The sequence below is a fragment of the Eschscholzia californica genome, unplaced genomic scaffold, assembly GCF_041429995.1.
Source record: "Eschscholzia californica isolate CP2 unplaced genomic scaffold, dmEscCali1.0.p SCAF_5, whole genome shotgun sequence".
Classification (NCBI taxonomy): domain Eukaryota; kingdom Viridiplantae; phylum Streptophyta; class Magnoliopsida; order Ranunculales; family Papaveraceae; genus Eschscholzia; species Eschscholzia californica.
In genome coordinates, this window is record NW_028238472.1 from 46,458,482 (window position 1) to 46,485,068 (window position 26,587).

At 37.1% G+C, this 26,587-nt stretch overlaps 2 protein-coding genes across 3 annotated transcripts; both read left to right on the forward strand.

The window, feature by feature from the left end:
* Positions 1-9,512: 9,512 nt before the first annotated feature.
* On the forward strand, positions 9,513-19,836 carry SKB1 (SHK1 binding protein 1). 2 transcript variants are annotated; one of them, XM_086641733.1, is made up of 24 exons: positions 9,513-10,229; positions 10,326-10,514; positions 12,717-12,828; positions 13,684-13,793; positions 14,251-14,340; positions 14,428-14,496; positions 15,019-15,110; positions 15,199-15,274; positions 15,380-15,466; positions 16,074-16,161; positions 16,392-16,483; positions 16,605-16,640; positions 16,784-16,852; positions 16,995-17,063; positions 17,384-17,437; positions 17,568-17,642; positions 17,777-17,869; positions 17,964-18,067; positions 18,165-18,213; positions 18,294-18,380; positions 18,510-18,615; positions 18,747-18,834; positions 19,034-19,127; positions 19,338-19,836. In XM_086641733.1, the coding sequence occupies exons 2-24, from the start codon at positions 10,380-10,382 to the stop codon at positions 19,419-19,421; spliced, it is 1,959 nt and encodes a 652-aa protein (XP_086497859.1). In that variant the 5' UTR covers positions 9,513-10,229; positions 10,326-10,379; the 3' UTR covers positions 19,422-19,836. The 2 variants fall into 2 exon arrangements, with proteins under 2 accessions (XP_086497859.1, XP_086497860.1); XM_086641734.1 differs by having other exon boundaries at positions 9,968-10,229; positions 10,308-10,514.
* A 579-nt stretch (positions 19,837-20,415) lies between these two features.
* LOC147539795 (FAD/NAD(P)-binding oxidoreductase) lies at positions 20,416-25,574 on the forward strand. Its single transcript, XM_086641255.1, has 13 exons — positions 20,416-20,832; positions 21,377-21,416; positions 21,660-21,735; positions 22,402-22,461; positions 22,606-22,656; positions 23,031-23,085; positions 23,201-23,271; positions 23,361-23,412; positions 23,517-23,594; positions 23,964-24,053; positions 24,161-24,274; positions 24,459-24,527; positions 25,227-25,574. Exons 1-13 carry the CDS (start codon positions 20,527-20,529, stop codon positions 25,281-25,283), a joined length of 1,119 nt encoding a protein of 372 aa, XP_086497381.1. The 5' UTR covers positions 20,416-20,526; the 3' UTR covers positions 25,284-25,574.
* Positions 25,575-26,587: the final 1,013 nt, after the last annotated feature.

Here is a 26,587-nt window from a genome sequence, read left to right on the forward strand (position 1 = left end):
TTGACCATATTTTTTCCGAAAGTGACCCGGGCCCACCAAATCCCGAATCGGAGTTTTTCCAAAACGATTTCAAAATCTTTTAGGATAAAACCAGAACGAGCCATTAGTCAGAATTATGAGATAATTAGACTTAAGGCACGTTAGACATAGAGATGTCGGTAGTATCTCCCGAAAAGCTATCTAGAACATAGCAAACCTAGATTCGACCTAAGTAAGCGAATCTCATACATACTTGGGTGTTTTATGAATGTCATATTATTATGTATGTATGGATGTGAATGCGGGTTCTAGTATGGCCATAGAATTGTTCTATCTTGTTTTTAAGCACGGATGGGTGCCCGATGTAATTAATTTAATTTCAAGTTTTATACGATCTGCGAATCGTTGAGTCTTGTAATTAGAGTTTAAGGGTACAATTGAGTCCATTGAAGAGCCAAAGGATGAGATCGTGGTTCGAGTGGGAGAATTCAATGGATGTTCGAGGATGGAGATCCAGGCGAACGGAGGCTAAACAAGCAAAGAACCTAAGAAGATTAGATCTTTTAGGTTAGGGGCCATACTAGGATCATATCTGCTTGATTTATTTTCTCGCGCGCATTTACTTATTTACGTTTTGTGCGGTGTATGATTATGTTAGAGTTCACAGTAATGCATGCAAACAAAAACGTAAGAGTCCCCAAAAGGAATTTTGAGTAATGCCTACCCAGATTAAGACACCTGTTGCGCCCTTGTTCATCGATGGTGGGTCATGCCAAAGCAGGGTGCCATCTTTTACCTCGGGACAATACGGGTAGACCTATGAAGAGGTCTACATGTCTAAATGGTTATTCTCAACGAGTCAGCAAAAGAGTTTTGGATTTCGAGGCAAAAGGATGAATTGAACACATAAGTGTTATTCATCAACCAAGAGTCATATGAGATATGATCAGTAAGGAGTTACTCACCCAGGAGGGTGAAGTTAAGGGCAGTGCCAAAGTACGCTTAACTTCACAGGAATGGGATCTTGGAATCGTATTATTCATAGGGGGACGGTTTTCATTGAATAATATGGCAAAAAGTGTTTTTGCAATGATAATAAGTTTTAGGATTTTGTTTTATTTTCTTTTAAAAGTAGAGGATATATGACTATTAGAAAAGAGTTTTCCAACCTTCGTTCATTCCTTTAGAAGGAATTAAACGAAAATTATTTTCATGATTGGAAAGGAATCCGAGAAGCGTTCTCGAATTCGAAATAAAGAAAACGTCCGAGAATATATCATTCCTAATGTTCATTGTTTCTTCAGACGACTGAGGATATGATTATCCAAAGTCTTTTGTGAACATCCATAAAATTCTTCTCTCACGTAGAGATTAATGATATGGATGCATACACAACCATTCGACAACTAAAGGAAGAGTTCCACTAGAAGTCGTGAATGGAGAGGATGGTGCCTCTAAGAAAGTCGTCTTGAAAAGAACATTGAGGAAAAGTGAATCTAAGAAACGTTCTTAAGATTCAGCTACCGAAAGAATATAAGAAGAGTTCTTATGATTCAAAAGGTTAAAGGGTCGACGTAAAAGTTTGGCTAGGCCATTCAAGGAAACTGCCCTGAGTACCTGGAAGAGAAAGAAAAGGAATTATGAATTCCGATTCTTGTATCTTTGTTGACTAAGTTAGTTTAGCAAGTTTTGTAGATTCCCTTTGTGGGAATTACATGCTTGACTAAAAGAAGAAAGGATCCAAGAGGGAGCAGAAGCAAGAGTTGCTAAGGATGCTGAAAGGGATCAAAAGTCTTCTTTTAGACACTAATCTAGGTAGAACTTAATAAGAGTTATTATGTTCTTCTAGAAACATCAGATGTTTTAAAATAGTGCTAAATTAACGAAAGGTTCTTAGAGAACCAAGAGCGTTAACAATGATACGATAGGCTATAATCAAAGGATTCGGAGAGGTCAACTCATGTTTTGTCATTGGTCAAATTGACATAAAACACATGAAGAAGATCCAATGGTATGGATTTCTAAGTCTAATGATTTTGAATCATACGACACATGTGAATTGTGTTCAACGTGGCCATTTGACAAAGTCACCTTTTAGAAAGGGAGAAAGGACTAGTAAACTAATAGTTTTTGTATATACAGATGTACGTAAAACTATTGGTACACTAACTAGAGTCAACCTGAATCCACTTGACGAAAATATAAGTCATTCGGTTGGATCGAGATGATGAATATTTACATCAGAAATTTGATGACCATCAAAAGAAGTTGAGAAATAGTTTCTCACCTTGCTCCACAAACACATCATATGGATGATGAGTCTAGTGGGAGTAATCGAACATGTGAGACATGAGTCGATATGTGATGGGTTAAGGCCAATCTTCCGAACACTTTCTAGGATATATTCTCAAACACGGTCGTTCTTCCTAGCTAACCATATTCCGTCAAAAAGCTGAAAAGACACCATAAGAGTATGGTTTGGAAGGGTTCCAAAAGTGGTCTTTTCTGAAGGTCTATAGATATGAAACGTAAATGGTTTCCGAGAACCAAGTTTGCATATCAAAGAAAGAATATTTATTTATGAGATAAATAAATATTGGGGATTCTTCCACAAGCAATCAGAGAACAAGGAGGTTGTTGCTCGTGATGGTGTCTTCCTTGAAATAAGAGTTATTTCAAGAAGACAAGTGGGAGAAATATTAGATATCGAAGAAATTCGATCTGAGCAACAAACTGACACCGTTGTACCGATGTCAGAAGTCGCGATTCCTAACTATTCTGAGCCGATAGAAAAGGAAAGAGAGGAAGAGATGGTAGATCTCGGAGATCCTCCCGCGCAAGGCGAATGTGATTCGCAAGAGAACCCTCAAGGAGTTGAGAGTGTCTCGAAGTTGTTCAAACCCCTTATAGACCTTGAAAGCTCATAAATCTGTCTCAGAGGATGGGGATCCGGTTGAAGAAGAAAATGAGCTAGCTGTGACGGAATCACTCCGAAACATGGCTTGGAGCCATATGATCAGAATGGTATCCATGCCTGAAATCAAGTTTGGAACTTGGTCTATTTTGCTTAAAGGAAGGGTTCCTGTTAAGTCCAAATAGGTTTTTCAAAGTGAAAAACAGACAAGGAGGGAAACATTGGTGTTTCCCAGAGCATGACCATAATGATCTATTACTAGCAAAGGAATGTGTACATGACACATTCAGGAGGAAGTTTACTCTTCTAAAGCTAGTAAGAATGCAAGCTTCAAAATCCATCAAAGGATTAAAGCGAGCAAGTAGGAGTTGGAATCTTCGATTCAGCAAAGTAATCAAGAGTTGGTTTCTTTGGGAATGAAGAGAAATCTTGAATTTAAGAAGTTCAAGAAGGTTAGTGGGAGTGACCCAGTTTTCTTTGGTCCGGTATGTAGACGACATACTAGAGATTGAGAACAACATTCTGATGTTGAAAACAGTTTAGAACTGACTCAATAAAAGGACCACATAAAGGTGAAATGCTTTTGGGCACCAAAGATCTATGGAGATAGATCGAGAAGGTGATAAGACTTGTTCAAGAAAAGGTCTTGAAAAGTCCAATGTGAAACACTCAAACGGAGTATTTCTACCCAAGTCTCATGGCACACAACTTAGCAAGATTTAGAATCTGAAGGATTCTGATGAGCAAGCACGCATGAGAAAGACGGTTATGCAAAAGGCATAAAATCGGTCATGTGGGACATGATTAGCATTCGCCTCGACGTCGCAAAATACTTGGAGTATTTATGGTCGTCACCAATCAAATCCAGATGAGCTGATCTGGATCACACAATGTACTTGAGAAGAACTTGTGAGATCTCGGTATGAAAATAAAAGGTTGAAAAGTCATATGTTGCAAACTTCCAGAATAAGATGACAATCTTGACTTGGAAGAACAGTAAGCTGGAAGGGTTCCAGGCAGAGTCTGTTGCAAACTTTACAAATAAAAGAAAGTAGTTAAAACTTGGGAAGTTTTAATTTGGTATGGCGATACTGAAGATTATCATCGGATGATAACAAGCATAATCCGTATAGATTTGATCTATTAACTAAACTGTCACCTTGACTAAGTATGGTGGTAATACTAAGGTCATAGGCATTAAGCTTTCCTGAAAAGCTTAGACTAGTAAACTTGGGGGTGTAAGGAGTTACACGGGAAGGCTCAAGATTTACAAACTCTTATTATCAGAAATAAGTTAATTATTTCGTCTTTAAATCATGGTTTAGTGTTTAATGACAGTCCAAAAATAATGAGGAATTCCAGGTAGGTTTATCAGATACGTGATCTGGTAAATGGAACCCTACTAAGTGAACATGGAATAGATTCATTATAGAGTCCCTAGTCCAGGTCATTGCATGGACAACAATGACTTAAGAAGACTAGCATGGGAATTGACTGATAGCGCAGTTCCATGGGCTATAGGAATATGGTATTTAAGTCAATTACATGGATGTAGATTGGGGAATCTACATTGGATTAACCCAAAGATGAGAGTTTTTTCAAGAAGTTGAAAAAGGCGTCACAAACTCTCATAGGCAAGATTGGAGAGATTCCGTAAACATGAGTGCTCCACTCATCTTATGTAAGGAATGTCGAACTTTGGTACTGTCAAACGCCGCGCCGTAAAAGGAGGTTATAAAGGCAGCATACTGGGGGAGACAGGATAGACATGAAGTTAAGTGGGAGTACAAGACTGGATGATGTCCTCCTATTAAGTTAGGAATAAGTATCTCCGGGCCACTTGAGGAGAAGCAACTGTGAAATGTGTGGCCGCACTCAAATGGATTAAGAGTTAATCATTTGATTGACAGTTGTTCTCTGGATCAAGAAAGTCTGAAACGTGTGACGTATCAGATGGGATACTAAGCGACATGGGAATCGAGCATTGCACTTGTTCTAAGTACAAGTGGGAGACTGAAGGATTTATCCGTTCGGTCTGAAGGAGATGTCCTTCCGAAGGAGTGTCCTTCGACCAAGGTGGCAATGCGATCAATTTGTCAGTTAGGATAACGATGACCACACGTAAAGATCATCCAGTCCGGTCCAATTAGGGGTCGTAATGCTTTGCTAGAAGCCAACTACGATCGTCGGATCAAGGAGTTGATTCGAGGCTAACATAGACCGGATCCTACAACGGGTTACACATAAGAGTGGTAACTTGATCGGAGAGATTTGACTAGACGGGAACTGGCTAAAGTTGGATGGGATTCAACTGGAAAGGCCGAAAGGGTCCGAATGGAGATTCGGGACAAGATAGAAAGGAGGCTCTTTGGGCCGGCCATGAGATGGCCGACCAGAGTAAGTGGGCCGGCCATATAAGGCCCATAGTGGGCTGCCCTGGCCGGCCACACTTAAGGGGATTATCAAAATACCCCAAAAAGGGTATTTTGGTAATTATCTTTTCTGTGACCCAGAAAATAGAAAACCTAATCTGAATGAGATTCTAATTAGGGTTTGTCTATATATTGGGTCAGTTAAGAACAGAAAAGGTGTGGATTTTTCTCTAAGGAAAATTATACAGCTCTCTCTTTCTCTGAATATACAGCTATTGGAGAGAGAGGAATATAGAGAGAAAGTTCCCATTCTATCAATCTAGTCAAGAAGAAGAGTTCTTCTCAACCTTCTACTAAGTCCTAGCAGTCTGAAAGGAAGGGAAATCAAGTCTATTCACTCGGTGTCTCAAGTAGAGGAGCTACAGTTGGAGCTCTCGATCTTTGCATGCGATTGGAATGGTTCGAGGGAAAAACGCGTTAAGGTATTTATCCCTCTCTAGTTCATTGATTAGTTTATGCATATAGGTCCTGGGCAATCTAGTGTTAAACATGAGATGTTTGAGATTCCGCTTACAACACTAGGTAGTGTATGAGATACACCAAAACCCTACACAATGGACAACAAATTTTTATTGAGCGACGAAATAAGAAAAACATTTAGGTAAAGAGATAGTTCCACGAGAAGTAGTAAGACTGATAGTCCCTTCATGAGAGATAGAGAGAGGGGAACCATCACCAATTTTGACATGACTCTGACCAGTATCAGGAGGAATACGAGAAAACATACAAGAAGAAGAAGAAGATATATGGTTAAAAGCACCACTTTCTTGATACCAGGCTGAATCTCGAGGTTCGGTGACTTGAAGTGCAGTTAGGCCAGCTGTAACATCTCAGAGATCGCCTGCTCGACCACACGGGTTTCACTAAAAGACGGACCACGGGCAACATTAACATGGCGAGAGGAGTCTCGTTGGGGGCGACCAATCACATCATAACATCGGTCGACAGTTTAATTGTTATGACCACACCATTGACAAAGATACAAAGGACCTGCGGGTTTGGTCAGATCATGGTCCCTCATATCGGCAATGAGAAGGGGTTGAAACTATGGTTGTTGTCGTCGATCACGGTTTGGAGACCAAGACCGATATGTAGATTGTTGTCTCGGATTTTGAGGGCGATTAGAGGTCTAAGAGTAACACACACCTTCAATGAATGCTTGAGAGGATCAAAACGATGTCTGAGGTGCTTCCTATGACTGAAGCATATATAGAAAGAAGTTCCTTGAAGGTCGGGAGACGACTCTTAGATAATATAGATTCGGCAAAAGAGGCACAGTCGGATCCCAACCCTTTGAGAAAACAAAAACCTTTTTGGATCTGATAAAGGTTCTCTGATCGCTGCAAGAGATTCAAGATGTGTACGCGCGAAAGGTGCGAGAGAAGTCAGTAATAGAGGCAGACCTTTTCGTAGATTTTGACTTTCTTCTTGAAACTGCAAAGAACGAGTAACATTGAGATTGGTAGTCTGAGCCAAGTGAGACCATACCTCAATTGCATTTATAATGCTCATGATTTCAGTCATAGCCTCCGAAGTTAACAAACTGTAAAGGATCGAGTACACAAGTTGGCCTGTCTTTCGCCAAGATTCATAGATAAGGTTGATAGCAAGGGACTAGTCAATTGTCTGAATAGTTGGAGAAAGGAAATAAACGAGTTGTCAATGTAGGGCATCAATTGTTGAATTTCCAATTAGGATAATAATTGTGGTTTCCATAGGTGATAGTTGTCGGATGATGACTCAAGACTGATCATGGAGCTGATTTGGGGGAAAGTCCGCAATTGGGTGATTGTTGAATATTTTTTTTACATACCTCAATTAATCGGTATTAATAAATAATAAAGTGCAATCCCTTTTTACATCACAACAATAGAAATTTTAATTTCAAAACAAGAGAAGATTTTACACAACTGTTCTTCTGAAGCACAGAGAAGCCTTTTATCTTCCCAAAAAAGAGAATGAATAATTTGATTTTATTGTCTATAATATCAAATGTACCGTGGAAGGTCTTGTTAAAAAGTAAACATTCATAAATATTCATTTGTTCGTAAGCATTTTAGTATCTTAGTGCTTGTAATATTTGTCACTACTCATGTAACTTATTGTTGTTAAAAAAAATATTAAAATAAGTTGAACTCATAACACGATTTTGGGGAATACTGTTTTTTCTTTTCTGATTTTTTATGAATTTTTGTACAAAATTAGCGTTTGGGGTATGTGAATTTGAAAAGTTTGCCTTTGGAGCGTCAGAAGTTCAAAAAAAAATTTATGTTTCGAGCATCTTATGTTTTTTTACTACCAAAATAGTTAACTGACGTTAAGGCCCGTTGACGCTACTTTTGGATGTCAATTTAGTCCATGTAAAAAAAGAAACACATCTTTATGACGTAAATTGATTTCACTCAGCAAAATAACTCACAAATTGGAGAAAGAACTCGGAAAAAATACTTTTATGCTCTCATTCTTCTTTACCCAATATAAGTGCATAGATTCCTACATTTCTACCTTTCCGTCCCTTGTTCTTCTTCTTTGTTTCTTCTTCTTCTTCTTCTTCTTCCTTTCTGTCGTCAGTCCCTCTCTCTAAACACTCCGCCAAACACCTTCTTCAGAAATCTGGTTCATCAGATCTAACCGGTCATATCTGTAGCGCTCCGTGCTCTATAAATAGGCACGAGCTCACCCTACAATTCACAGACGAGACTAAAATCTAACATAGTTTCTTCTGTAAATCAGTTTGGTCATACCTGTAACCTGTCATGGCTCATATTTATACACGTAAAAAAAAATTAGCAGAAGTAATGCAACATGACAACCCCCTCCACCCCGGGAGGGACGAGATCGAATGAGTAGAGTGAAGAAGATTAAAAAAAAAGAAAAAAAAAGAATATTTTTTATTTTTATCTTTTTTTAGGTTAGGTTGCCGGCAGGCGTCTTGACGTCGTTAGGTAGGGTCGGCGCAATCATTATTGAGGCCTAAAGCCAAATCAAGAAATGGGGCCCCTTTATTAAAGCAAAAAATGAACAATATTTCCCAAATGACCCCCAACTTTGTGACCAGCTTCCTGCTTAGCCCCCTACTTTATCAAAAATACCCAAATGACCCTCTTTTCCAGATTCCGTTATAACACCGTTAACTAGTCATCATCTCTCTCCTCCATCTCATCTCTTCTCTCTGCCACCTCATCTTCTCGTCACCTCACCATCTTCACCGGCCGGCCAATATTCCAGCCGGCGACCTTCAAAAATAAATAAATTTTTTTTTATTTTCTCTCTCCTCTCTCTCTCTAAAAAAGCTCGCCTCTCTCTCTCTCGATCACAAGGGCAGTAAATCTCTTTTGACGGTTCAATTAGGTCAGAAAAATTGAGAATCGTTCTTGATTAGTTCATCTCAAGATGCTGGATGAAAGAATCAATTGAGAAAGCATCACATGAGGAATTAGCAAATCATCCATGTAGGTTTCTTGATTTCTTTTACCCCCTGACCCTAAAATCGCAATCAGGGAGCATCTAGGGCATAATTTCTCTCTCTAACTTTTTATATCCTGTTATAGTAGCAAACCCATCTCCATAGCTGCTGGTGGTGGTGGTTCCTGCTTGTTCCTATCACCCATCTATGTATGTATGAATCAAAGTTAATTAATAAGGTACCCTTTAATGGCTGCTCCATAACCTCAAAACCACATGAACCCACTTGATTGATTCCCAAGATTACAGCCTAATGAATCATCCCTGAGATCATTGGGAGAAAAAACAAGTGGATTGAATTAAAACCCAGCAACATCAGATTAAAAAACCATCACCACTCAACCCTAATAATGACGAACCAGGATCCTTCATCTCTAACCCCTCAGGTGTCTTCATCTCTAACCGGTCGGTGTCAGAAACATTGGAGCGGGAAATCTTGACTCTAGGCGTCTCCACTAAAAACCCCTCTGATTGACGAATCCAACCAACCATTGCATCACCAGCTATGGCAGAGAGAGGAGAGAGAGAATATAATTGTTTTTTTTTTAATGTTTGAAGGTAGCCGACCGGAAAATTGGCAGGCCGGAGAAGATGATGAGGTGGCAGAGAGAAGAGATGAGATGGAGGAGAGAGATGATAACTAGTTAACGGTGTTATAACGGAATCTTTAAAAGGGGGCCATCTGGGTATTTTTGATAAAGTAGGGGGCTAGGCAGGAAGCAGATCACAAAGTTGGGGGCTATTTGGGAATGACAATTGGAGGGATTTAACACTTGACCTCTACCTTATAACCAAACTTCTAACCACTGGGCCACAAACTTATAACCAAACTTCTAACCACTGGGCAGGAAGCTGGTCACAAACTTATAACCAAACTTCTAACCACTGGGCCATTGCTCAGCTATTGTAAACATTTTAGTTACAATTTTATTTATTACAAACAAACTACCCCATCATAAACTCCATAAAAGAGGCCCTCAGGTAGGTTGGGGCCCAAAGCAGCCGCTTTGGTTGCTTTGGGCCTGGGCCGCCACTATCGTTAGGTCAAACTCTGATTGAGGTATTAGCTCCTAAACATACATTGTCGTTAACCAAACTAGGAGTTGTACTTAGCAAGATTACCTTTGACAACTTTGGGCGCCTATAAAATCTCCCAATTAGTTTTTTGGTCAACTTTGGAACTCTCATCCCAACTAACTCGACCGATTCTGAGTAAATCTGTCCGGCAAAACTCAAAAACCCTAACAACGAGACGGCGCACACGTATGTGACCTCCTATTTATTTGTTCCTTCACTCTCATCTCTCTAACACTAGAACCCTAGTAAAACCCTCAAAGACTGAAACTCCATAGCTCTTCCGACATTTCTCCAAATCTTTCCCCAGCCAGTCGGAGCTTCAGGAACTTAGCTCGATACTCAATTTTTGATTCATTTTTCTGGTATTGCTATCATTTTCTGTTTGTGATTTTCATTTTTCCTCTCTTTTGAAGTATGAAAAATTTCATCCTTTTTTACAGTTTAATACATGATTTCAGGGTCGGGGTTGAAGATAAGATAAGGGTTTAAGTATTCAAAATTAGTTAGCAAAAATGCCTCTGGGTCAAAGGGTAGGCGATAAAAGTGATTCAAGGTTCTGTGGAGTTGAGACAGAATTTGATGACGATATGGCTCAAGTTTTGGCCTTCAATGTTTCTGGTGGTTTTGACTTCATTCTTTCTCCTTTGGTTAGTTCATTTCTACTCTCTCCTTATTCCTTTGTTTGAAAAAGATTCGATTTTTATGTATAATTTGTTCATTATAAGGCCTTTTAGCTCATGTTGTAAGTGTGGTGTCTAGATTTAAACCCTATTTGGGTTTGTTATGTGGTGATACAAATAAAAGAAAATGGAAATGAGTACTTCATTTTGGTTGTTATATTGAAAAACCTGATTTTTTGTTCCTTTAGTTGGTCGATCTTTGTGTAATTGTTTGTAAATATGAAGTCTCAACTTGCTGAAACAAGAGATTCTGGCATCTCATTCTAGCAAGGGAGGAGATCGAATAAAAGTCAAAAGCTATGAATTATGTGTTAAATATAATGTATGGTCTTTCGTACAAATTGTGAAGCGGTTCTAATCAAGGTTATCTTTTTGCAAATTGCGAACAAGGTCTTAGAGGTTTATTAGTTTGTAAGTTGGTGGCTAATTAGCCAACCACATTTCAGCCACATTGGCTGGCCAGTTGTATATGCTGGTTTTGGTTGTGTGGATGGTCAGTAAGCACACCTAAATTGATCGGTGTTGGTTTTTGATGGTGGAAATGGATCTTCATTTTCTTTAAAATGCTTTCACCTACATTTTGTTATTTGTGCTTTCTATATCAAGAAGATTAAAGTACTAAAAGTCGTACTCAGACATAGGTTTCTTATATTTTACTGTTTACGTTTTGTTGGATTTCAAACCAATTTCGAGGTTGTTTCTCTAACATGTGAAACTTTGAGGATTCATTATGTACTTCATGCTTCTGTGTCCTTGTGTTCCATACCTTCTTAATACAAGTTACATTGTTAGTTATATATTATGGAAATACATGATAATGTATACCTTATGGTGGATAATTAGCCAATCACATCTCAAGTGGACAAGCTGATACTCAGCTTGTAGGCTTCTTTTTGTTGTGTGAAGGGTCAGTAAGCTCACCTATATTAATCGATGTTGGTATACTACGGGAAAATGGAATTGCATTTTCTCTCATATGCTGTCATCTATATTTATTTTTCATTTATTTGTACATAAATTATAGAGTTGAAGGATACACCTGCACGCATCGAAAGAGTTCAATGCTATTTGTGCTTTCCATCGTAAAGATTTCTAGTACATTTGAAGCTAGACCTAAATCTTGGTAGCACTTTGCTTGGCACCTTTACTCAACTTCTTGTAAGTGATAAAATTATTTGCTCACTTACGGCCTTTGCTGTTTATTTTAAACAAAAATTCGTTATGTGAGAGATTCCATTTGGTTTGGGGGTTCGTGTTTTATGTTGAGTCACAAACTTCCTTTTCGTCCATGTTGTATTTTTGTGGAACTATCAATTTTCTGTTTCATAGCATGGAAATATATGGACATGTAAGTTTTCTGGTAGCCAATTAGCCAGTCACATGTCAGCAGCTTTGGCTGGTTGTATCAGCTAAGCTTACTGTTTATGTTGTGTGAATGGTCAGTAAGCTTACCTATATTTACTGATGCTGGTATATTATAGTGAAAATGGTTCTCATTTTCTCTCAAATGCTGTCATCTAAATCTTTATATTTTTATGCATAACGTGAGAGAAATAGATTGGCCTTAGCATTGTATTTATATTTCAGATGACTATTCTATCTTTGTACCCTTCAATACTCATCTGCAAGTTCTCTTTGTGGTTTGATGCTGCAGAAGAACTGTGGGCTTCATTGTTTTCTGGTGACTAATTAGCCAATCACAAGTTCTGCCACGTGGATGCTATAATCCCTGTGTGCTGTCATTTGTGTGTGACTGGTCAGTAAGCTCACCTATAGTACTCAGACGATGGTATATTATGAGGGAAAGAAAACTTATTTTCACTCAAATACTGTCTCCTACATTTGTTGCTTCATTGAGTAAGTTAGAAAGGGAACTTGTTCACTGACTAATCTATAGTTTTGTAAGTAAAAAAAACTAAACTGTAGTTTTCTCAGCATGTTCAAGTAAAGGAAGCTGGTGGATTTTTTTTGTCCTTTCACAACTCCGCAATTTCTACTCTTCTCTGTCACCTTGAGAAATTGTTGGTGAATTTTACTCAGGGTGAAGCTATTAGCTGCAATAGAAGGAAAAACATTCTATTTATAATGACTAAATCCATTTTAATGAATCGTAATGCAATATCTTAGTTTCCTGTTAATCTAACTATTTTGCCTATCCTAATGATGCAGATAGATCCTACTTATAGGCCTAGTTTAGTTGCTAAAGGCAGCGAAGCAGTTCTTCCTTGTGCGGGTTCTGACTTAGTTTTAAGCCCATCACAATGGAGCAGTCATGTTGTGGGTAGGTACTATTCATTTTGAACCCCATTCATCTCAAACATCTTCAGCTTTCTTATTATCTATTTTTGAACATCTCCATACTATGGTTTCCAACCTACAAAGACTGAAATTTAGTATACTTTTGGCACGCAAAAAGTTATAAAACTGTCGTGTACAATGCCAACAGTGAAAATATTCATTCTTCCGGTAGAAGCATCTACTTGCATGGTTTGGTTTTTGCAAAATATTATTATTATTTTGCATGAAAGATAGCGAAGGAATCAATTTGATGTACAGATGCTTTTTTTATCTTCAAAGATATTTAATGTTCGTGATTTTCCATAATAAATCGATTCATCTTCTGAAACTCTTATCCTTTCTCTCTATATACCTAGAGCAAGAAATTCAAGTTTGGATTCTTCTGTTTTTTGTGTTTTGAATTCTGATTCATTTTCTCTCTCTATCTCTATCTTTAGTTTGTCATAAATTATGAGAGATAAATGTTGTTTAATTCCATGTTTGTGATTTTCCTAAACTCAATACAATTTCTGAAACTGTTCTCTTTTTTTTTCTTCAAAGTATCATTGGTTGGTAAAATCATAGCATGTGTAGCCTGCTTTACACCATATTGCATAGAATCTATTCCACATATACGTCATAAGGATGGATTAAGCACATAAAGTGCCATCAAAACTACATTGGAGATTCAAAAGTACCCTAACACCATACTAACATGTGACAATTCATGAGAGTAAACCATATCCCCAAGGATTGATTGCACAACCCCTTGGTTTTTTTTGGTGCAGAACCACTTGGCTACCATGATTCCCTCCATTTTTGAACTCTTTGCTGATGGACCACACACTATTTTATGCAGGAAAAATCAGCTCATGGATTGATTTGGATTCAGAGGATGAGGTACTTCGTAAGGATTCAGAAATTGCTTTGAAACAAGAGATTGCGTGGGCTTCTCATCTCTCGTTACAGGTCTGTTTGTTATGGTTGTGCTTATATGATTTCCCAATTTAAGGATTTACTACCTAAACTTTTTGCAATAATCCTCTCTCCGTGGATTGTGAGCACTTAATATATAGCCAAAGAGGTTGTGTAGAACTTGTTTATGTTCACATGTTTCAGACAACCTAAGATATGTACTATGTACTCTAACTGTACTAAAAATACGGACTCCCATATTTTACTGTTGTATGTGTCCATTGCATGACGAATATAAGGTATCCATTTTTTCAGTTTGAAGGAGAAGATAATGTTTATACTTGTTTCCATGTGCACTTGAATGTATTTGTTTTTGCCCACATATTTTAGAGTCTTGTAACCTTATGGAGTGTATCATTACATTAATCATGTAGAGTTCCTTATGAGGTTTGTTATTCCTGTCTTGCTGAAGAAACTTACGATTTCTACGTTCTATTCTATATCAATGCAGGCTTGCCTTCTTCCTGCTCCTAAGAGTCAATCTTGTGCAAATTATGCGAGATGTGTGAATCAGATCTTGCAAAGTTTAAATAATATGCAGGTTTGGCGATCACATCTTGTTAAACTGATTGCATCTGTTTTCATATTTAATTATTACCCGTTCTCATGTTGTACTTGCGCGTAACAGCTGTGGCTCCGGATCACATTGGAAAAAACCGATGATGACGAGGCTATGATTGGGAACGCTGACCATTCAGTAAGTGAACTTTAATTTGCTCAATTATATCCAAGCATTATTCTGGTAAAGTGTTAAGTCCTGGGCAGATCGTAGATGTTTACAGTATTATTGTTGATTTTAATTGAGCTTCTGACATTTATGGCTCTAGTATTCAAGCCAACTATATAGTAGTTAGATGTCATTTTGACCACCACTTGCTCTGCTCAATGTCTTAAATTCCTAATAGATGTAATATTAGATGTAAGGTAATGGGTGTAATGGGTGAAATTACAATTGTGATTGCAAATAATGTTTCTTTCAACTGATGCTAGTGCTACTATGGTTCTCTCGTTTTGTTGTGTGATTTAAGACTTTTGTACATTAGAGGCTTAGAGTGTCATTTAACTATTTTCTAGACACTTCAAGTGAATGGTGTCTGATAAGTAATTTGATTTAGAAATCCGATAACAATGCAATTAAGTTGAATTACGTATTTCATTTTGTTTCTTGTTTATCGTTAGATATGTTCTTGTACTTAGATGTTATATTATTACTTTTCAGAGTGAAGGACCAGCTGACTCCTGGGAATGTTGGAATTCATTCCGTCTGCTATGCGAACATCATAGTCAGCTATCAATAGCGCTTGATGTATGGTGAGTGATTAACTCAGCGTACTGTAGTGTACTTAATAATAATTTAAGGCATTATCTACTCACTTAGTTCTAATGACTTGTTATTTAGGGCTTCACTACCATCCAGAAACTCACTTGAGCGTTGGTTTGGTGAGCCAGTTAGAGCAGCCATCATTCGTACTAATGTAAATATTACCTGAGGTTTGCTTGTTGTACTTGATATCTATGTAATCGGTGCAAGTGGAATGCTCTAAAGAGTGATTGGAATTTGGTTGGCCCATAATTGACAGGCATTTCTGACTAATTCACGAGGGTTTCCTTGTCTTTCCAAGCGCCACCAGAATTTAATGGAGGGTTTCTTCAATCACTCAGTACAGGTGAGGTAATCTAGTTTATTTACTTACAGTTGTTTTTACAGAACTCTTGTTTATGACTAGATTCAGTGCGACTCCCAGTTGTAATATATGCTTATAGGCGTGCTCTCATCAACATCACATTGTCAATTCTATTAGTTTTTTCTGTAACGTTTGTATCCCCCTTGGGGGGATATCATTAGTTGATCTGTAACGTTTATATCCCCCTTCTTTTCTTTTTCTTCCTCTTGTAATTTTTTTCCCCTATATATTCATTCAAGTTTCAAAAAAAAAATTCTATTAGTTTTTTAGGTGGGATTTGGGACTTTTGTTCTAGGTTGCATCTTTTACAGATGCAAGGTTTTATACTTATAGATGTATATTCCTTCGTGTTAAATTGTGATGGTTAATGCTTCTAGTTATGCTAGCCATTATTTGGTGGGTTCCTTCTATTTTATAGAAAGGTTGTAGTTGTAGGACTGTGAAGGAAGTTGATTTGGTCTAGGGCTATACCTTACTTGAGCGACTCCCTTTGCTGTTCCTAACTTCTTTTGTTGTTGCTTATTTTTTCAATTATTATGCAAGTATTTTTTTACCCTGACAATTGATCTTTTCCTTCATTTTTTATCAGATTGTAGTTTGTGGAAAACCGGCTCACAATATCTCCACCGGAAGAGTGGAGGGTGGAGCAACTAATCACAATGAAGACCACGCTGATGGTAAGTCTCAAAAGGTCTTTGGTGATCCACCAAGCAGAATTTGTATTTATGGATGACGGGGTAAACTGAGATAATCTAGGAAACAATATGGTGGCTACACAAACCCAAGCCACTTTCTCCTACTTCTTATCTTTTTAATCCCGAAGCATCTCTGCATATATACTTGATTGCGGATAGATGTTATGAGTGCAGAACTGCAATGCCATCTTATAGTTATTCTGGTGGTACAGGTTCAACTAAACATCCGTTGCGGACCTATCTTGACTATGTTGGTTATCTCTACCAGAGGCTTGATCCACTTCCTGAACAAGAACGCTTCGAGGTAATCTTGCCCATCTTCTCTTTCTCTCTCTTGTCCAATAGAGTAACAGTTGCTCTATTTGCATTTTCTATTTGAATTGACAGTTTTTGGTTTCTCTTGACATTCTTAATTCTCACGGCAGATAGGTTATAGGGATTTCTTGCAGTCTCCTTTGCAAGTAAGTATTGCTTTTCTAGTGTTGTACTTACTTTATTACTATAAATGCTTACCAGTTGCTTGTTTTAGTCACAAAATAATCTACCCTCTTATTTCCTGTTCTTATTTTTTTTTAAAGTAGTTTCTTTCTTTTCTCCAACACAGCCTCTCATGGACAATCTCGAGGCCCAGACTTATGAGACATTTGAACGAGATACAGTAAAATACAGTCAGGTATTATTTTGCTTTCACTTACATTGTCTCCATTATCCATTTTCTTGGTAATTCTGACCAACTACTTCAGTATCACGAGTCGTGACATTTCTGCATCTTCTTCACTAGGGAAGCTGTTAATTTTACGTTTTTATGTGGACAGTACCAAAGGGCAGTGGCGAAAGCTTTGGTTGATAGGGTATCAGATGAAAAAGCATCTACAGTTACCACAGTAAGTACGCATCAGTATTTCAGACTTACAGTATACGAGCTAACCCCGGGGAAGTAAATTGTGAATATTTTGGTCAAACCAGCCTTATTTGGTTTAAACGGCTACCACACTGAAAGTCAACATGCAGTATAGGTTTTAAAATGACCATTTACTTTGACACTAATAGTTGATTGCAACTGAAATTGTAAACAAAACCTATTAAAATACAAATTTTCGGTGGAACGCAGTGCTCATTCCGACTTACATATTAGTTCGAGATTGGTAGCATCGTTTATCGTTGCTTTTATAATAATACCCTTTTCATTCTTGTATGCGAATAGGTATTGATGGTTGTCGGAGCGGGAAGAGGTCCACTTGTTAGAGCTTCATTACAGGTTACATGCTATACCTTTTGTATCAGTTGCTAAAATCTAGAAACAGTTGTTCCAAAAAAATTGTAACAGTTCCGAAATAACATGCAAATTATTCGTTTTTGAAGTAATTGACTTCCCTGTTAATTTACAGGCGGCAGAAGAAACTGGCCGAAAATTGAAAGTTTATGCTGTGGAGAAAAATCCAAATGCTGTGGTAACGCTTCACGTAAGTGACACTAACTTTTACTTTTTCTCTCTTGGCCTCTTCTCTTTTTTATGCTTTTCGGGTTGTTTGCTTATAAAACATTTTGATCATTATTTTGCATGTATCTGATTTATCCATCTTTCTTCACTGAACAGAGCTTGGTGAAATTAGAGGGATGGGAAAATCTTGTTACTGTAGTTTCTAGCGACATGCGTTGCTGGGATGCCCCTGCCAAAGCTGATATCTTGGTATGGGTATTTGGTTGGGCACAGAATTTCTTGTGTGTGTCGTTCATTTCTGTTGAATGATTTTATCTTAAACTCTTTTTGAATCGTTTTTTAGGTGAGTGAACTTCTTGGATCTTTTGGTGACAATGAGTTGTCTCCCGAGTGCCTTGATGGAGCACAAAGATTTTTGAAGGAGGACGGGATCTCAATTCCATCTTCGTATGTTTTTGTACTCTGGGATCTGCAAATTTCCAATGGCTCTATCTCTATATACTCTTAAACTAGATACTGTATTTACTGAATCTTGTAACTCCAGGTACACGAGTTTTATACAACCTGTGACAGCATCAAAATTATACAATGATGTAAGTCCTTCAATTATGCATGTGAGATTTGCTTTGTTGTTCAACTGAAAGTGTTTTTGAAGTATGTGAGATTTTCTCAGGTCAAGTCACACAAGGATCTTTTGCACTTCGAAACTGCTTATGTAGTCAAATTGCATAGTATAGCAAAGCTTGCACCTTCCCAACCTGTAAGTTTTAGTTTTATGCTTAAAAGTTTTTTTTGCCTCTTCTGGCAGAGATTTTCTAATACGTTCTTATAAACTTTTTCCTTTGATCTGATGTTCTTCCTTGTTTGTCCGTCCTTCGATCATGAGTAGGTTTTCACATTTGTTCATCCAAATCGTTCAAGTGAAATAGATAATAGCCGATATAAGAAGTTACGGTTCGAGATACCCAGTGACACAGGGTCAGCAATGGTTCATGGTACGTGGTGGTTAAGCATTTGTCTTTCTGTCTTAGTTGTTATGGAACAGAAAAACTGTTCATTGAAATGTTTCGAAACATGTGTAGAGTTTTTCTCGGGTTTCTCAACTAGGATGTTATTTTGACCACAGGATTTGCTGGTTATTTTGATGCAACACTTTACAAAGACGTTCACCTTGGTATTGAACCATCCATGGCTACTCCCAACATGTTCAGCTGGTACGCCTACTCCTGACGTTCATCTTGCATAATTTTTGTGCACACCTCGTAAAAAACAACATATTTCACTTTGATCCTTGTGTGATCATTTTAAAAGCTTTTGTCTATTCAAATTTTCAATATTACGATTTATTGGTAGCTGAGGAAGATTGTGAATCAGGACTTGATGTCTTCTTTTTCATCTTGTCTTTTGAATCAGGTTCGCTATATTCTTCCCACTGAGGAAACCTATTTGCATTAAACCAGGCTCTCCTTTGGACGTTCACTTCTGGCGGTGCTGTGGTTCTACCAAGGTAAAGTCCTTCATTACATCATCAATGTAGGAACTAAGAGTTCACTTTCTCTCAATTTCAAGGACCATATATTTAGCTTATTCAATACCTGAACGGTTCCCGAAAGCTAGAAAACGTTAATTCTCTCTATTCAAGTCTTTTTTTCCATTAAGGTAATTCTATTACTGGTACCGATGAGATATCTGAATCTGCTTCATTTTGTGTGTGCAGGTTTGGTATGAATGGTCTGTTACGTCTCCATGCCCGACTCCTATCCACAACAGTAACGGGCGGTCGTATTGGGTTGGGCTCTAAAATTTTGGATATTCTATATTACCATTTTACAAAAGATCCATCATATCATCCAGAGAAACACGTAAATCAAATATCTTCCAAGGAGAAAGATACATGTTGTAAAATCTACCTCAATCGGATTTCCAATCAAGAAGAGAAGAAACAGAGCCTTAGTTTGGAAGTTGATGGGTAGAAGATTATGAGGTAGAGAGAACTAAGTGTGGAATGTTCTTTTCTGTTGGGTTTTATTAGTGGAAATGTAATGGTGGTAGATGACCTAAAGGAATGAACTTGAGTTTCCTTCTTCCATGACTTGGTTTTTTTTGTCGAAACACAATTTGGATGTATGATAATATCATAGCATTTAACTTTTGGAAGATATTTGTGATTATTTTGAGTCTTCTTTTCAAGTAGATCGGTCGGCAAATAACTCAAATTTAGTCTTATTTTTCTTTGGAAGTTCTTTCTATCCTGCTACTGACTTTTGGCAAAAGCTTTTGCTTTCTCAGTGAAGCTTTTGTGATAATGGTTCTGGAACTCTAATTGTTAAGAGAAAGGGATAGACAGAGAACAGACCTGTAGTAGTGGGCAGTGTGAAGAAAAAAGTGAAAGCAAAAAAAAGGCCAAGTTAGTGAGAGAAGTAGATATGAAAAGAAAGTTAGGTTGGTGTCCTTGCAATGTTATTTCATGGAAGTGTGATCTCATATAAATGAAAACATGTCAAGTTAACTAGTGGCTTTACAACAAAAAAAAGAAGTTAAGGAACTTGCATTTAGGTCTAAATAAAACTGCAATAGAACCATGAGGAACAATATGTCACAACCCATATATTTCCAATGTAAGAGGAAGCTGTCGAACACAATGTCAAGCCAAAAATGCTATTTGTATGTGACGAATTGATTCCTCTATCTTGCCCACGTTAAGGGTGTCTTTGAGAGCATGACAACAAATTGTATGAATTATAATCATTTACACATGTTCTATATATTGATTATATGTAAACAATTGTATCTCCGAGGCTCCTGCTCATTTCACAACCAACGTGGGATTATCGGAACACAAACGACCAACGTGGGATTATCAGAACACAAACGAGGGAGTGTAGCTGTTGAAGACCCCAAGTGATATGCTAACTTCTAGGTTAAAAGAGTTTTGTAGGGCGGATGGGGAAGTACAGTTACAGTGGCACCCTCCCTATTTAACCCACGCCCACTGCCGTAAGATCTCATTTCATTTTCTTGCTCTATTCCATCTTTTAGGGAAAATGACTTTGTTCTTCAGAAGGTTTGCAAAAGCAGCTCCTTTGGCTTTCAGAAATGCGTTTAACGAACAATCCAAATCGAGTTCCAACGTATTTCAATTTCCTCTTGGAGCCATTGCTGCTATTTCTGGTGGAATTTCATGTTACTTTTACATTTCTTCCCCAAATTTGGTAATTTCACTCTTTGATTTCATATGGGTTTTGTTTGATTTGATCATAGAGATAAAGGGTTAAACTTGTTTTTTAGAGATACGAGGTAGCTGTTGATATTATATGCAGAAAGAGAAGAAGAATCCAAATCTCTATTTGGGTTTTGCTTGATTTTGATGTACAAGATAATAGGGGAAAGAAAATTGATTGATATTTCAAGCAAATGATTAATATGTTAATATTGTAGAAACTTGATTGATATTGTAGTTATCTGGAACTGTTGTACTGAAATTTAGGGTTGATACATCTCATTGTGGTAGGACACATATGTCATGAGAACATTGTAAGGTTTGATCCTCTTAAAAAAATGCATATTGGGTACATAATGTTTTGGGGGTACTGATTATCATTAATATTTAGAAATGAGTTAAAATTTCGACTGTGAAACTGAAGTTATACAAAGAGGAGTTTTTTAACTATATGTTTTCGATACTTCAAATTCGTGTTGTTTAGACCAATATTAGATGGTGTGCATTATAATTAATTTTTTTTTTTTGACTTACAGGCCCATCTAGATGAAATTCGTGAAGAAGGTCCGAGAATTGGTGAGTTTACACTCAGGGTTTGGATTTTTTTTAATAATTTTAGGAGTCTTCTGACTAGCTCCTAAACAAGCAACGCTATAAGCGAGTCTTGTAGTTATAGTCATAAACTGATTTTAGCTCCACCATTTTTACTTGGAAATATCTTCGAGCAAAACATATAGCCTGATGTCCGTGCTCATCCTATGTGCTTCCCATTCTTTTTGAAAATATTTAACTCAATATGTGTGTTTGTTTCATTTTCAGCGCTTAATCCAGATAAATGGATAAAATTTGAGCTGCAAGATAAAGCAAGAGTCAGCCATAACTCCGAGTTATTCAGGTTGACTTCTTCTTCTAAGACTTACATCCATTTTAAGATGCACTGATGGAAGTGAAGGTTTATCTTGGTTGTTGTTTTTTTATCTAGTAATGTTAAATTGTGAGACTTTGCTGACTGTTAGCTTAATTTGGGAATCTTATTGTGACTTGAAAAATTAAATATTTGGCTACTTCTCTGATTTCCGATTGTTTGTTGAAGTTTTCATTACTTCTAGACTTTCTGAAGCCCCATTATAAATCCAAACTCCATTGGATGATGAAACAACAGTCACTCAGTCTGTAGACTTAGCCAAAACCGGTGGCAGATGATCCTAAAGCCTGTTTAATTTCATACAACAAAAAGGAGCAACGAAGTTGCAGACTTGAAATTTGAAACAAGTATTTTGTGTCCTCTCAAAATTTATGATCTTGGCAGGGTTGCACAATCTCCTTGCTCTTCTTTACGTGGGGACCCAATCTAAGCAGTTGAGCTCGGGATCGATCAAGGGCCGAGCCTGAGTCTCGGCCGAGTCAAACCGAGTCTAATACTTTGGCATATTTACATATATATAATTATACATCATATTTTCATGTATATGGAACATATATTAAACTATTTTATGAACTTTTTGTATTTGTATGCATTTTCAAACATCCTTCTGTTAACTACTCTTTTATAACATGGCAGGTTTTCCTTTGACCCTACTACTAAGTTAGGCCTTGATGTCGCTTCATGCCTTTTGACAAGGTATGCCTATACTTACCCGTTCTTGTCCTTCTATGGAGCAAATTATCTGAAAAGGCGAAAAGACTCTATCTTATATATGAAGTAGAAAAATGTCACATCTTTTCGATCATATATTATACTTCTAATACGCTCTTGTTACACCAGGGCGCCACTAGGACAAGATGCTGAAGGAAAACCAAAATATGTTGTTCGCCCGTAAGTGTCTTCCAAAATCATCATTTACCTCAATTTTAGTTTTTTGGCTGAGCATCTTTTTGACAGTTTAGGTTTGCATTTCTCTTGATTTAATTTAACTATTGCGTACTATTTTTTTTCGTTAGATGTTAATCTCTAACATGTGCGGACATTCCCATCTTGATTAAATTGAAAATTCTTAATTCATTAATTCGAAATGACGAAATGACGAAAACTAGCTCTCCATTATAGTAATAATTTGACAATCCTACACGTAGGAGATAGGTGGCTTCTAACATGGCGTGACTTATGAAATAGCCACTATTTGTTAAGAAGCAAAATACATACTCTCTGACGGGTAGTAAATTGATGAAAATTTTCTTACATAAATTCAGGTACACTCCTATTTCAGATCCAGATTCTAAGGGATACTTTGATTTATTGGTTAAGGTATGCCATTAATGTTAGAGGTGTTCCATTACTCTGAGGGTTCGATTTATGAGTACTCAGTTTCTCTATCTCCAAAGATTTTCCTGATTTTAAGTGTGCTCACAAACTGGTTTAGGTTTATCCAGATGGAAAAATGAGTCAGCATCTGGCTACTCTAAAACCAGGCGATGTGATTGAAGTGAAAGGGTAAGTGGTAACTCTAGTTGCTGTTGTTTGCTTATAGGAGTTACAGTGGATTTGGTCTTTATTTCATTTCTTTCTCTCCCGTCTTTCAGGCCGATTGAAAAGCTTAGATATACTCCCAATATGAAGAAACACATCGGCATGGTAAGGAAAAAATAACTGCGATATCACTAATCAAATTAACAAATTCTTTTGGTGGTTCCGGAAAATGTTATCAATTAATGAGTGCTTACTTACACCCATTGCAGATAGCTGGTGGCTCAGGTATCACACCTATGTTGCAGATAATTGAGGCTATTCTAAAGAATCCTGATGACAAAACTCAGGTAATCACTTATCATTCGGTGTACCAAATTTTGGACAATGTTAAACATCATTCAAAGATTTGCAAACATCATTGTTGATATCATGATATGTACTAGAACACGTTCATCTCTCAATGCATATATAATTAAAGGTTACATTACATGAATGGGTTGCATTTTCTGTGCTTGGCTTTCCTGGATGACTTTTCATTTTTCTCAAGTAGGCAGCCAAGAATCTCTAACTCATAACTACGAGCCTCTTGTGGTTGACGAAGTTCTGGATAATAAATTAAGAGAAGTCTAACGCATATGCTTTGCTCCTTCAACAAGCATTGACAAATTAGATTGTCATCAAATTTGATTTTTTTCTGTTGACTTTTGTTCTTTCAGATGACGTTGCTATATGGTAACGTATCACCAGATGATATACTCCTCAAGCAGAAGCTGGACATACTCGCAGCTAGCCATCCAAATTTGAAGGTATTTGCTGTTTTGGTAACTACGAGTTTTTGGTTTCTGAGTTACTTCTGGAATTTGTTGAATAAGAGAAATAAATATCAAACTACTAATTTTTCTCCTGAAACTAGGTCTTTTACACTGTTGATAACCCATCTGAGAACTGGCGGGGAGGAACTGGTTACATAACACAAGATATGGCTGAAAAGGGCTTACCCAGTCCAAGTGAAGACACGCTCATCCTAGTAAGTTGCCTTACATCTGTGTGTGTGTGTGTGTGTGCGTATTTTACATTTCTTTGCTTAGCGGGGAGTTCTCATTTGTAGTTGTAAGGATGGAAACAATGCAGATTGGGATTGTATTGTGCTTTTGAGTTCAATTCATTCCCTCGAAGCTAATGGCTTTTTGGCACTTTGCTTACCTGTGTAGGTCTGTGGTCCTCCTGGACTGATGAATCATATATCCGGAGGCAAGGCGAAAGACTGGTCCCAAGGCGAGGTATGAAAGAGACATCTTTTCTTGCTTAAACATGAACTAGAATCCCTTTGTCCATTATTATGATTGATCTTTTCCTATTAACAAGGCGTTTATAGAATTTTCATCTCACCTTGGAGGATAGAAATTATATGACAAGTTATTGAAAAAGGACTGATTAGAACAATGGTAGAGTTTGGGTAAGTGGAAGGTAGATAAACTTTTAGCCGTCTTAAAAAATCATGGGTAAGAAAAGCTATAACCAGATGAAGAGGATGATTACGAGGTAAACAACGAATCCTTCTTTTAGGTTGAAATAGATAATTTTTGTGGAACTTCTATTTTCCTCAACCCAATACGTAGGTAAATGTGAGTTTCGCTTTGTATGGAAGAGGATAGAGGTGTCTTGACTTCATGGCCTGGCATAGAATTAAGTCTTCATCGACTCTGATACCATTTGTAATGGCCTGGTTAGTCCTTCGCTAATATTTTCCTTGTCGGACCTCCGAACAGGGTACAAAGTTTTGTTCCTGAACTAGGTTCTTGTGGACCTCCAGCCCAAACTTTTCATCAATAACTAAGGGCCTACGGCGAGCCTGTCACTTATAACCTAGGTTCTTATTCTTTTCGAGACGATGTGGGATATTACAATCAAGTAGCATTATTAAATATAGTTGATTGAATATTGAAATCTTCTCCTTCTCCATCTGCTCTTTTGTGCAGGTCTCGGGCGTACTCAAGCAACTCGGGTACACAAAGGAAATGGTTTATAAGTTTTGATTGATGCGGAAACTGAGATGTTAGACAGCAAATAGCTTCCCATTACTTCTTTTTACCATGAGAAGGAAATAGCCTATGATGTAGATCATGTAGTTTAGATGCATTGATATCATCATTGAGTGGATAATTTGGTTGATGTGAGGGAATAAAAATGGCGATGAATTCTTTTCGAAAGTTTGTTACCCTGTGTTTTAAACAGCTCGACTTGAAGTCCTAAAGGTTTGTGATTCTATTAACAACAGCAGGAAGTTCAAAAATGTTAAAATAAGAATCAAGTTTGATGTGATAAAATTCAAGCATTTTTTGTTATGTTACTCTTTGGGAACTTGTTTTCTTTTAAGATTGAATGTCTGTTAAGCAATGTTTTCTCCGTTAATCACCCGTCGAAAGACAACTCCTTGTAATCGGAAATTTATACCTGCGAAACAGAGAGGATGAAAAGAATTTTACCACACAAATATATACTGACCCCAAATCGAGAGCAAACTCTGAATACTAGATATAACCCCAAAATAAAAATAACCGGGGTCAAGGTTGCCAGTGACACCATGGGGTGGTCGATTTGCAATAGCCCCAACATAATATATATATATATAATTTAAGGTCCAAATTTAATATAAGATGATAATACGTCTATTTATTTGAATATCTCTTTTCTCCTCATGGAATACACAAATGCACCACTAATATGTTAATGGTTCAGTGAACATAAAAAAAATGCATACCTACTAATTACTAAAGAAAGAGGATGAAAAAACTTAAATTACACAAAATAAAAAGTATATCACGTTTTAAGCTTAAATTTAATAAAAATATGTAGTAAGTCTATCTTTTTGAATATCCATTTTTTCCTTATACAAATACACAAATGCACGTTAATTGTTTATTAAAAGTGTAGATATTTGCGGGGATAAGTTTATTTTTTACGCAACAAAAACTAAATTGCATGCAGTTAAACAACATATTGTTTAATGATTTGTTAACAATGTCATACAAAACTTATTAATTTGGTGAATCTCAAAATTTGTAATTCTTAGACTTTTAGTCAATTTTGTGTTAATATCACACTAGTGGCGTTATTATGGTTCATTTTCTAGCCTTTTCACCCAAATTTTATTTGGGGACCTAAAGCCTAAAGGACAAACAAGATAACAATATATACTGTTATGCCATTACAAATTTTTTTTCTATCCCTCTTTCTTTATGAAAGGGAGACTCGAGACAATATTTGTAATTTTATACACGACAAGGAAAAAAAAAATGTACGGAGTAGAACATACAAGTACCTCTCACGTGAAATATAA